The sequence below is a fragment of the Heteronotia binoei genome, chromosome 1 (genome assembly GCF_032191835.1).
Source record: "Heteronotia binoei isolate CCM8104 ecotype False Entrance Well chromosome 1, APGP_CSIRO_Hbin_v1, whole genome shotgun sequence".
NCBI classification, from domain to species: domain Eukaryota; kingdom Metazoa; phylum Chordata; class Lepidosauria; order Squamata; family Gekkonidae; genus Heteronotia; species Heteronotia binoei.
The window spans coordinates 26650305-26663288 of NC_083223.1; the positions used below are offsets into that span (position 1 = coordinate 26650305).

A 12984-nucleotide genomic window follows, 5' to 3' on the forward strand; every position below is an offset into this window, starting at 1 on the left:
GTTCTGGACTTTCTTCAGGAGGGTCTTACCTTGGGTCTTCAAGCCACCACTCTGAAGAGGCAAGTGGCGGCCCTAGCATCTGTTTTACCTGAATTCGACAAGGTGCCTCTATCCAGGCATCCTCATGTATCACGTTTTCTTAGGGGTGCGACTTTGTCTCAACCACCTCAAGTGCACAGGTTTCCTACGTGGTGTCTCAATACAGTTCTTGCGACTTTAATCAAGCACCCATTCGAGCCCATTCAGGAATCTTCCATGAGTTATCTTCGGATGAAGACACTCTTCCTTACGGCAATTACATCCGTTCGATGGGTTTCAGAACTTGGAGCCTTGTCTATCAAATCTGAGTTATGTGATTTTCATAAGGACAAGGTCGTGCTGCGAACAGATCCTACGTTCAGACCCAAAGTTTCCTCTGCATTTCATTTAGAGCAGGAGATACATTTACCATCCTTCTGTCCATGTCCATCGCACCCAAAGGAAAAGATGTGGCATACCTTGGACGTGTGGCATGCACTCAAGTGTTACATTGTTCGAACTGAGGAAATACGCAAGACATATACTCTCTTCATAAACGTTTCTCCCCCTTATATGGGGAAGAAAATGTCAGTTGCTGCTATCAGTAAAACTATCAGACTTTGCATTGCCGAGGCATATAAAATTCAGAATGTTCCAGTGCCCAGGGGTATAACAGCTCATTCAGTTCGTAGTGCAGCTACCAATGCTGCATTTCATGGGAGAGCTTCAGTTCAAGAAATCTGTAGGGCTGCCAAGATGTCTTACAAGATGTCCTCCTGCCTCAGAGGGAGAACGACCATTGGGTACTTACCATGAGGGGTCCTTCTCTTCTGAGGACAGGTCATCTTGGCCCGCCCAGGGTTTGTGCTCCTTCTCCAGACACTTGTTCCAAAATAAAATTATCTATTTTTTCTGTGGAAGTTAGTTATAGACAGCAGAGAGTAGGAAACGCTTAAGGTTAAAGTATAGATATTTACCGTAACAACAGGGTACGTGACCTTAGTACAGGGTTAGCATAGTACCTGCAACGGTATGTTGAAGTCCTTTAGCTTTCATGACAACATACTGTTCTTAATTCTTCCTTCCTGTTCTAGAATGTTTTTTCTTCTTGTTGAGTGTTATTAACAGTTTTTTACAAGTCTTTTTCCAGTGAGATACTGCTTCTCAGAGTATCTGAACTGAGGGAAGGGTGACTCCTAACCGGAACAGGAAGTTAAATTTCAAGTCCTGCCTCCCTGCAAGTAGGTTAGGAATCACCCACAAGATGTCCTCCTGTCCTCAGAGGAGAAGGACCCCTCACGGTAAGTACCTAATGGCCGTTCTTTCTTTCCTCTTGAGCGAGTTTCCTAATATAAATTCTCTTCACTCTCTCAGCTGTTGGGGTGGATCCAATGCTGCACTTTTGTGTGTGCAAGGACTTCCACATCCCATCCCCCCTGCAGTCCTGCTCCTGGGGAATACAGTACCCAAGAGCAGGATTTCTGGGGACATTTCAGGCTTCCACAGAAGGGGGGAGTCAACAAGTTACATTCCACTGCTGAAAATCCTTGCACCTATGGAAATAAGGTGTTAGATCTCATTCTGAATTTGATTTAGGGGCCAATTTGGTTTTGTTTTCAAATTGTGAAAATTATGGATCTCCTCCCACATCACTTGTAGTTTAGAACCCTAGAATGCAATGGAAGGAGAATATAACATATTGAATATGTTCAAGAAAGATATATGAGCAAATGTCTTAAAACAGTTCTGTTGTACTCTGCAGACATCCCAGTGATGGAAGTGGGAGGAGGGGTAATCACACAGAATTCCTCTGCTCACTGCTGCCCCTCTAACCCAGCATGACCTGTTTGTGAGGGTCCTCCATAGCCCACTAAGAACTTTTGGGTGGGGGAGCAGGAAGGTAGGGGAAAGATCCACATCTTCTAGTGCAACGTCCTTTTGACAGAATGGAATCCCTTGACATTTTTAATACTTCCAGTGTTGTGAGATTCATTAAAATATGCTTGAAGAGATATTGTTGTGCTGGTCTGGGGATGCAGCATATCTGACTTTTCTTGAAAACTGTGTAATTCAAATTCTTTCTGGAGTTCACTAAGGAGAGGATGAGGCTCAGTGGTAGAGCATCTGCTTTGTATCTAGAAGGTTCCAGGATCAATCCCCAGAACCTCCAGTTAAAAGGTTCTAGTGAGAGTGACCTTGATGGACCAGGTGGTCTGATTCGGTATAAAGTAACTTTATGTGTTCATATGAAGAGCAATGAGGTTGGCCATGTGGAATTCAATACCTCATAAGGTTGTTGCTAGGGTAAAATAGGACAACACTGCATGCCTCCCTGAGCATCATGTTAGAAAGATGGAATATTAATAGGATGGTGAAACAATGAATGAATAGGATGGGTAGACAGAGGTTCTGCAAAGAGTGAAACTCCCCAGGGAAGAGTTGTGAACATTCGTTTCCATTTGAAGCCAATCAGAAATTCATAGGAATGCTCCATACTTGGTAAGAGTAAGAGAGTCTCGAGACTAATTGTAGCTATATGGTCTGCAAAAAGCCTTCCAAAGACCTCAGGAGAACTTAGCTTAAGAAAAAATGTATTACAGTGATGTTCAAATACAAGTAAACTTCAAAACAACATTTATGAAGCAGAACTGGCACAGCTCAACATTCTGGTGTCTAGAGGGAACTTCTCATATGCTTGCTGCAATATTGGCAAGCTTCCACTTAGCACAGTTTAGGGGGATGCACTTAATTGAGTCTATCATAGGCTTTCTCTTTTCTCCTGCAAATGAATATTTTAACAATTTAATACTTGTGTAGGCATGTGCTCATCCAAAAGGAAAACACCCCAAAACAAATCTGTAATCTCTGAAAGTCTCACCCTTTTGAGCCTATTTAAGCACAAGGGGTACCTCACTAGGCAGCATATTCGGCTCCTAATTCCTGTCACTCTCCCATGAATATTATGTGTTATTTTTTATACCAGTATCATTTCCAAGATCTCCATTCTCTAACAAATAAGAAAGAAAAATGACTTCCAATAGCATTTAAAAAAAACAAATTATGGCTGATGCTGGAATCATAAAAGAAAGTTGCACTTTGATGCCGAGTGACAAACATGAGAGGAATCTTTGGAGTAAGAAAGAATACCGCAGAATCCAGTAAGGAAAAATGGGATGAGATTACCAAATTCCACATACTGATGTATAGAAACAAGTAGATTTTCCATGCAGTAAAACAGCATGTGTTGGAGTAAGGTAACAGGGTGTGATGCAGACCCACAGCCATGGAGGGGGCCCCTGAAGTCCTGCCCCCCCCCCAACTTCCTGCCAAAGCCCCCCTCTCTTCCCATCCAGCCCAGGCCCCCAGCTGTAGCTTGAGCTGCAGTGCCTGGTTGCTCTGGCCCTGAGGGCTGCTCCAGGTGGGCAAGCACTCAAGCAGGACTGGGCTCTGGCATCTGGCACTGGGGGCGCAGCAGCTCAGGTGGCCAGAGGGGCCGAGCAGGGTGGGGCAGCAGGCGGACTCTAGGATTGGGGCATCAGCTGGCTCACTCATTACTTGCTGGCTGAGACCCTGGGTGGCATCAATGTCTGGGTTAAAACTCTGACTAGTTTACTCTTGGGCAAGTCTTTTTCTTCCAGCATCTGTTGTCCCTGGGGAAAGGGAACTCCCTCCAAGGACCTTCCTGGCAGATTTTTTTATTTTATTTTTTGTGATGTCATTTTGGGTCCCCAGTGCCTCCCCTGAAAATTTCCTACCTATGGGCCTGGTGTGGTGAACTGTTAGTGTTTTATCAGATGTTTAGGATGGGGACAGAGGGAGTTCTAGCTAGTGCAAATACCGTAACTGTACTCTAACAAATGTCTAAAATGATTGGGGGGGCAGGATAGTATGTAGATTCTGTTGACTGTAAAGATCTTGCAGAGGTATGGAAGTCATGCAATGACCACATGGCCCTACTCCTTGGTGGGAAAGGCAAACTGGTCCCTAGCTTTATGCCAGTAAGCAGCAAAGTAAAGACACACTAACATTGCATCAAATACAGCTACGTTTTCATCCAGTAATGAGTTTTCTTTGCTCCAGATTCAGTTAGTAAAGATGTAACATGATCCCTGTGCTCCAGTTACTTGCAACATAATTCAAAAGCACTCATAGAAATTGCATCATTGTATTCAGATAATAAAAGGAAAACTAATTAGAAAACCAACTAGAAATTTGTGTCCTCACTTTTTGCTTCTTTACCCCACTTCCCATCTATATAGCACTTAAAATTTTTGTGAGAAAGAGTTATACAGTAGCAAATTAGAATGCTGGATTAGCACCTGGGAGACCCAGGTTCAAATCCTCCCACTGCCTTGAAGCTCTCTTACCATTTCGCACAAGGTTGTAGTGAGGATACAGAGGGGAAGGGAAATGGATGTCAGCTGTGCTAAGCTCTTCAGAGGAGGAAAAGCAGGATAAAAATGATACAAGACTGATAAAGTTAGTGTTGCTAACTTTACTTTTCAATACCTAGTTAATGTAATCAGATGTTCAACCCGTTAGTTTAGTTTCATTTGCATTTTTTATTATGGGAGGCAGTTCATGCTAAATTTTAAAGCAAAGAAACAAAAATCATGTTTTATTCTCCAAGCACAAACTCTTCAGAATTCATAATTTCCTAGCAATAAGGAAACAGCTGGAATCCTGCAATTTGTAATGCACAGCAGGTGAGCTTGCAACCATGCAGGCTTTCAGTGGGGTATTGCAGTCCCCCTGTGCTGTGTAGAATCAGATTAAGGGTCTGGAGGAGGAAATCTACTTTGGAATATGAGAAACCTACAGAACAAGAGCAGTCATGGGGTGAAATGTGTCATCTAGCTATCTTTTAACATTGCGAACTTGTGGTTTTCCTTTTGTCTTCAGCACAGAACATTAATACATAAAAAGTTCAGAAATAATGACATTTCCTTTCATTGTGTATGCACAGATACAATTGTCTCCTCCAGCTGTTGTGCTAGTTTAGACTACATTGTCACCTACCTCTTCAAGCACTTAGCAAAAGAAGGCAAGAAGCCCCTCAGATGTAGAGAGATTTCCCAAGATGGGCAAAGGTTACTGCTGTTTATGCAACAGAATTCAGAAGTGCTGCAACAGGTAAAGTGAGGAGCTGTTCTATTTTTATTTTCTCTCTCTCCCTATCAGCTCTTATTTTCCTCACTGTAAACAAGTTCACAAAGGATGGAACTCTACATGACGTTTAATTCCAGTTATTTCAAAGGAAATTTTATTTTTCTTGCTGAAAAAAATGTGATGCTTCCCCTTTCCAGGGAAAAACCTGTATTTTTTACCCAGCAGTTATTGACACTGTCCAGTGTGACAGGTAGAGTTGGACCCTGTGTGTAGGAGTGTGCCCAAAGTCCCTCTCCACTCACATCAGGAGTGCCAAAGCCAGAAATGGCAGGGGTTCCATGTCAGATCTGTTATGTGTTCTGGTGCCATGGAAAAGAGCAAGATGGAAATGAACTACCACAAATGCAGGAGTGATCCCAGGGAGGCTTAGTCATCTCCTTCCTTCCCCTACCCCCTTACCCCCTTCCATTTCAAGATTGTCTTGTGTTTCTTCCCAGCCCTTGGTCTTTCGGTGAAGGTGGTAGGATCAGATTTCACTGACATGTGCTGCCATTATAAAACAAGTGAACTAACGAGGTGTGGGAGAGTGAGTGAACTCTGAAAACTCATGCCGCATTGGTTTACACAGCCCTGCTCCTCTGTCTGTGTAGCCCTTCACTATCAGTGACACTAATCATTACCAGGGCAGTTCAGTTGGTAGATGTTTAGTCTGATCTTACATGCCTTACATTTGTTATGATTTATATGTTTTGTCCCCAAAGCAACTATTAACAACACTTTCATGATCTAGAGAAGGCCTGGGGTCATGGGAGAAGGCTAAAATCATATTCTAGTTATTTGGGTTGATCCAACCACTTTCCAGGAAGTCTTCCTTTGACCCAAGGAGCTTGCCTCCAACTTAAGTGGGTCCACCTCCAAAGAACAAGCTACTTAATCTGAAGGAAGGCTTCAGACTTTACTCAGGGGAGTTGGGGGAAGGGGGGATAGAGGTACAATCAACCCCACTACTATGGATGCTGAAAGTTTGTTTAGGTTTTGATGCACAAATTCTGATTTCTCAGTTACAGATCAGTGTGCGTGTTAAGACTGGACTATTAATCAAGTATCATAAGTAAGTAAAGTAAAGTAAAGTAAATTTTATTCTTATATCCCGCCCTCCCCCGCCAGAAGGCGGGCTCAGGGCGGCTCACAGGCATGATTAAATCACTGCTTGAGTTTATAGGTGTAATCAAACTCACTAAAACTAATAGAACAGCTAGCAAATACCTCATTGAACCAGAGCTGGTATCTGGTAACAGAAATGGTGGATTCTGTTTAATACTCACCAAGGTTTATTGATGTTATTTACTGTTCCAATTACTTTAGTTGATCTTTATTGCTTCCCAATAAAGCCAAATAGAAACCAGTACATAGCATATTATTTAGGGATGAATATGATGGACATTCTCATCAGCGTGTGGTGTGTTCAGTTATTCTCATGGCCACTCCGGAGCATAAATTGGCAACAAATTCCTCTTATCACTGAGCACCCTAGTTAGTGGTCTCTGAGTACTGCAAGAAGAGTATGCGGAGCCAGAGTCTTGATTTCCAGGCGTTTTCTTGTCTTATGACCTGAATGTCCTGTTTTGTGTTAATGATGCTTGACAGTCCCCAAAAGTTATAGCGTATGAATATGCAACAATCCATCTTTATTAGCTTCACAAGCTGCGGAATACATTATATTTAGTTTGAATGCAGGCTTTCAGGTACTCTTTTAAATATTAATGACTGGTCTCCTGTAGTCAGCATAAATATGATTTGCATTAGCACGAGTCATGCCATATTGAGTGCCTCTGATGTCAGCCATTCAACGTACTCACATCTGACATCATCTACCGAGGTCACTGCCAACTTTGACCTTTTTCCTTGCGCACTGTTTCTTGAGTCTCAGAAGCTCTTTTGAATTGATTTGGAATTTTGACTCTTCCCTTTTATGAGGCAGTAAAATTGATAATTATTCAGATGGGAACTGAGCTCTGAGTGAAAAATCAATTCCAACCCGCTCTCTGCTGCGTATAAAATTACTTCTGACTCTGCTGGTCTGAACGGATGGCCAAGGTAAAAGCAGCAGGCAGGGGACAGTGGAAAGAGGGAGCTGGATGCAGTTAATAGCCTGAAGGGATGGCTTTTTGAGATGAGGGAGTGAGCCAGTTGGGGGTGGTTATCAGCCATGATGGGACTCATTGATTATATGTTTACATCAGGTTTCCATTGGGTTATAAATCAGCCCTGAATAGAAACAGAACCCAGGGCCTTGCTTCTGACCTGTGGGACCATGAATTAGATTATTCTCATTTTCACACTCAGATGAAAAGTGAACCATTGATTATTCATCGGCAGGCCATTAAACCCTGGCTCAAGAGCCAATTTGACTATCAGGGATGCTAATGAACAAGGCTGTTGCTTCACAACTGGAGGTTTCAGTTTTCTAGACAGCTGTGCCGTGTAAGTAATGCCTAACCCTATTAAAAGGAAAGGGGTTATTACAAATTGCTTAACAGTGCTAGAAAACTACACCCTAATGACTAATTGTGCTGTGAGCTTAAAGAGTATTGTCAGTTCTTTAAAATGATGCGAGGAAGTCAAATATTCCAGCACTACCAACATCACCCCGTCTTGCTTCAGTGTGCTTTGTTGGCAGCATTATTATGTTGTGCTTCTTCTTAAATGTAAAGGGGGTATTTCTAAATATTTATAGACGACCTTTAAAAGCATGGAAATAGATTTGTGTTAATTAGCCAGAATATGCTGGTGGCAGGGAGTTCTTCCGACAAGATGTTGGGCAGATTCAAGGTATGCAGTCAAAGGTACGATTTATAGCTGATGTAGAAGGCATTTCAGTTGTCTCTAAGCAAATTGCACCAACCCTTCTCCCTGACCCCATTTTCCTAGCTATGTCAGTTGTACAGCCTGTTACTTACACCCCCATGCTTGTTTCTAACCATCAGAAGAGCCCCATGAAGCTGGAAAAGAATAGCAGCACAGCACTAGGACAGCTGAGGAAAAATGGCAGTGCAGCACTAGAGTTTAGTAACAGTTGTTGCTAGCCACTCTTCAGCTTTGTCGGGAGGGTGGAATATAATTTTTAAAAAGATGGCATAAAGAGCCAAGGAGAAGAGAGCCTTTTCCTTGGAGACCAGGAAGACCATTTAACTATCCCACTAGAGGGCTGTTCTGCTGGGATATTGTGGAGGTAATAGATAAGGAGAAGTTGTGCCATGAGAAGAAGGAAGGGGGTCTGAATGGAAAACCAGGTGAGATTTTGTAAAGTTTAATTATCAGATACACAGGAGCCCAGCTCTGATCAGGACTGTAAGGGAGGGAAGTTAAGTCCATTCCATTCCATTTTCCTGACCAGAAAATAGACCTTGGGAGCTTTTGTCTTAAGGAGGTTAATATTATCTCCTTAGGCCATTTCAGGTTGGAAAAAAGCCACAGAGGGAAGATTTACAGACTCACATCCCTCATGCTGCTTGTGGTAGAATGGGCCTGCTTCAGCCTGCAGACCCTGTTCCACCCTGCCCTCAAAGGTTTTTGCAACCCCTAGAGATAGAGAGGCTTTTGTCTCTCTCCAGTAACCTGCCACCACCTCCTGACTTTCGTACAGAATTGCCTGCTCAGAGGGTCAGCTTCCCTTCCAAGTTCTGGGGCCTTCCCTTGCCTGCTCAGAGGGTCAGCTTTCCTTCCAAGTTCTGAGGCCTTCCCTTGCCTGCTCAGAGGGTCAGCTTTCCTTCCAAGTTCTGAGGCCTTCCCTTGCCTGCTCAGAGGGTCAGCTTTCCTTCCAAGTTCTGAGGCCTTCCCTTGCCTGCTCAGAGGGTCAGCTTCCCTTCCAAGTTCTGGGGCCTTCCCTTGCCTGCTCAGAGGGTCAGCTTTCCTTCCAAGTTCTGAGGCCTTCTCTGTGTCTTCCTCTGCCCAGCAGTTTACTGCATTGTGCGCCCCTGGAGGAATAGCCACTTGCCAACTGCCTGCCTTCCCCCTGCCGTTCCTTTTAAAATAGCATGTCCAAGATGGTGGAGGTCTATGTGGTACAGAGAACCACTGCCAGCCTTAAAAGTTATGAAGTATTTATTAAAAAGGAAATGTTCAGAAGCATACTTTTAGCACAGCACCAGATTGAGCAAGGGATAAAAAAAAGCTAAACACAATTCCTTCTCTATACATGCCCTCTCCCTATATATACACATGCCCTGTCAGATGTTAAAAGAGGACAGAAGCCCTAATTTAGGAAGTTACAGATGTCTGAAGACTTATCATTACCTTGAAGCTCCCTTCAGCTGTCCAAGCCAATCACATGGTCAGTGGCTGCCTCCCCAGTTGTGAGTTCTGTCTGCTCCTTGCTGCAAGGAGTTTTTATCATCTCCCTTTCCCCCTCCGACTAACCTGGTCATCCCTACTCAAGGAGGCTTTTCCTGTTTTCTCCAGAAATTTCCTTCCTGGAGATTATTTGGAGAGCCTTCTAAAGGAAAGCCTTTTCCCCTCCCACTAACCTGGTCATCCCAAATCAAGGAGGCTTTTCCTGTTGTCTCCAGAAATCTCCTTCCTGGAGATTATTTGAAAAGCCTTCTAAAGGAAAGCCTTCTATTTTATTGTATATCCGCTTTTAAAATTTTGTTTGTTTTAATTGTTGTGAGCCGCCCTGAGCCCAATAAATAAATAAATAAAGTCCTCCAAACTTCTGTTCCCGTCTTGGAAGGGGGGGCGGGAGTTTAACCATCCCATTTTCTAGACCTATTAGCATTTGTATGAAGATGGGCTGAAGTAAGTCTAGAAAGCAGTTGAACTAACCTCCCCCCCCTTCCTGCCTGTTCTCTGCCACAGGGAGAAAAACTTTTACAATTCAGAGCAACAATTTTGCTCATTTTAAACTTCCTAAGAAAAAATACATTACTTCATATCACTTTACTAATCAGAACTGGAAAATACTCGGATCTCTGATCATGGAACTCCTAGTGTTACATCTGGTTTGGCCCTGTGCAACCATTGTAAAATTTGTTCACAATAGTGCTTGTAACATAGAAAATCATGTATTTAGTGTATGTACTTCCAATGTGGTATAGTGGTTAAAGCATTGGACTTGGTTCTGGGTGACCCATGTTCAGATTCCCACTCTTCCAAAGAAGCTCACTGAGTGTCCTTGGGTCAGTCACTCTCTCTTGGACACAGGGTGGTAGTTATGAGGGCAAAATGGAAGAAAGAAGACTGATGTTGTAAGCCATGTCAGGTCCTCATTGGGAAGAAAAGCAAATAAATACATTTTGCATGTGCAGTTGTATATTCAGGGTTGAAATATTAATTGGCCCTGTGAAGTAGGATGCCTTCAGAACAGTCAATTATTGTTGTCTTCCCCATGCTCTTGATTGGTTAGCATGACTCGAGTTAACACCTCTATGGGGTAGGAACAGTGACATTGTGGCTATGGTCAAGGACACAGAAACTACGTAGTAGATTAGCAGTTCAGTAAAGTGCATTTATTCCATTACATCCTGGAGAGGAAGCCACTTCTGAGATGGTGAACTTTCAAGGGTTTTCTCTAGTTTAGTTGGCTGATTCTTTCTGCTGAAGCACTGAAATAAATTGGTCTTGGATGCAGTTGGTGTTGCCCTCACTAGAAATGAGTAAATGTTCTACGAAGTATTATCCATGTGTCTGGTATGAAAGATGCCCTGTTGCGCATCGTTTCTTATTTGATTATACAATCAGTTTTTATTTTACTTCCCTGTCCATTTTTGCTTTTAAGAGCTAATGCAAGCTAGGGCAGGATTGCAAAATGCAGCCTCCTTGAAAGCAATATCTTTGTGGTTTTGTTTACCTTTTCTTTTACGGCACATTACAAGTACAAAAACTGTGGTTCAGTTCCTGCAAAAGGCTAAACAAAGCCAGCATCTTTGGTTTCAGCTGTTCTTTTGAAGAGGAAAGGGGGGAAGGATCCTTGATTTGAAGAATTAATGTTTTAATGACTTACACGAACTGTCTCTGTTATAAGTTGCTGTGATGTCAGCAGAAGCTTTGTGAATCAAATTAGTCTATGGAAGACTTTGTAATTAGGAGGCGCTGCCTGCCTTTATGGGAGCACTTCACAAGAAGTGAGGTCCCCAGGTCTGGACTCAAGATGGAGGATGCTTGTCAGAAAAACAGACCAAGTGAAGCCACTCTCTGCAAAAGTCTAGAGAAACATGTCTGGGCTTGTTCTGACTACACAGAAGTTGCAGCATAGGCATCCTCCTGGCCTGGGTCTCTCCCCCTCCCAAAGGAATATCTATAACAATGGAGTCCTCAGGTAAAGTATTGCTCATGATCTAATCATTGGCCAGATGCTACTGGCCCATCTTTTGTTTTTAAAAAAGGTAAAGGTGGTCCCCTGTGCAAGCATAAGCCATTTCCAACTCTGGGGTGACGTCACATTACGATGTTTTCATGGCAGACTTTTTACGGGGTGATTTGCCATTGCCTTCCCCAGTCATCTACACTTCCCTCCCAGAAAGCTGGGTACTCATTTTACCGACCTTGGAAGGATGGAAGGCTGAGTCAACCTTAAGCTGACTACCTGAACCCAGCTTCTGCTGGGATCAAACTCAGGTCATGAGTAGAGGGCTTGGACTGCAGTACTGCAGCTTTACCACTCTGTGCCATAGGCCTGCTTTTTTTTACCTCTATGCTAATATGGACCATGCTGCTAAATCTTTTGCTTTCCACTCTGACCCCTCCTCAGAGTATCGAAATCAATGCCAGACATTAAGTTCATCATGGCCCATACTGGCCTTTATGGGAGCACTAAACAAGAAGAAGAAGACATTGAATTTATATTCTGCCCTCCACTCGAGTCTCAGAGCGGCTCACAATCTCCTTTATCTCCCTCCTCCGCAACAGACACCCTGTGAGGTGGGTGGGGCTAAGAGGACTCTCACAGCAACTGCCCTTTCAAGGACAACCTCTGCCAAGGCCATGCTAGCAGGTGCAAGTGGAGGAGTGGGGAATCAGACCTGGTTCTCCCAGATAAGAGTCCGCACACTTAACCACTACACCAAACTGGCTCTCTCGGTGAGCTCCCCAGGTCTGGACTCAAGATGGAGGAGTAGAGTCATTCTCACCTTTTGTTTTGAGCTTGGACCCTATTCAGGCACCTAGGAAAAACACATCAGTGACCATTAAGAGCCATCATAGCTCTGGCAGGGGCTCCACTCCTCCAAAGTTTATTTAACCTGAGAGCAAATCCCCCTACTTTATTCAATCTGTAGCACATAGGTTGTTCCCCTGTTACTCTGAGTAATGGGCCTCAGACATGGCACGATAGCAGTACACGTCTCCATCTTTAATTTCTAAATGGACATCTGCACATCTGGAACAGGTAATATCACCTTCTTCAACAATCCCTAGAAATCCCTGTAGATCCTCTCTATTTTTCCTAGCTCTTGATTGTGTGTTTTGTATTGCTTGTGTGTGTGATTGTATTTCTTACATATTTTAATAGTAAACATAAGATATATTTACTCTGGAGTCTTTCTTTCTGAAACCTGACCTCTGTATCATTGGTGGAAGAGATCTCCACTTTAACTGGCTCTACTTAAGTCTCCTTCTTGCTAATTTCCTCCTTAAAAAGAGGAGACCCCCAGCATTTCCCGTAACAATTTTTCTTGGATACTTTTGTTCCAGACATCTCAGAGTTCATTATAGCCTCAACAGGGAATCAACTGCCCTTCCTGTGGAAGAACATATAAAGTATTTTGACATAATCTTTGGTCCGGTCTTCATAATTAAACATCCATGGGAATCGAATCCCCTTCCTTCATCCAAACCCTGTTCATCAGCCCGCAGCAGTGG

General features: G+C 43.3%; 1 protein-coding gene across 3 annotated transcripts in view; it reads left to right on the forward strand.

Moving 5' to 3' along the window:
- RANBP17 (RAN binding protein 17) overlaps positions 1 to 12984 on the forward strand; it is a 573906-nt gene that overhangs the window by 500000 nt on the left and 60922 nt on the right. For all 3 annotated transcript variants that reach the window (XM_060232795.1, XM_060232776.1, XM_060232786.1), the window contains one exon: positions 4985 to 5151. In XM_060232795.1, the coding sequence (XP_060088778.1) occupies positions 4985 to 5151 (167 nt within the window). The remainder of the gene's footprint in view (positions 1 to 4984; positions 5152 to 12984) is intronic.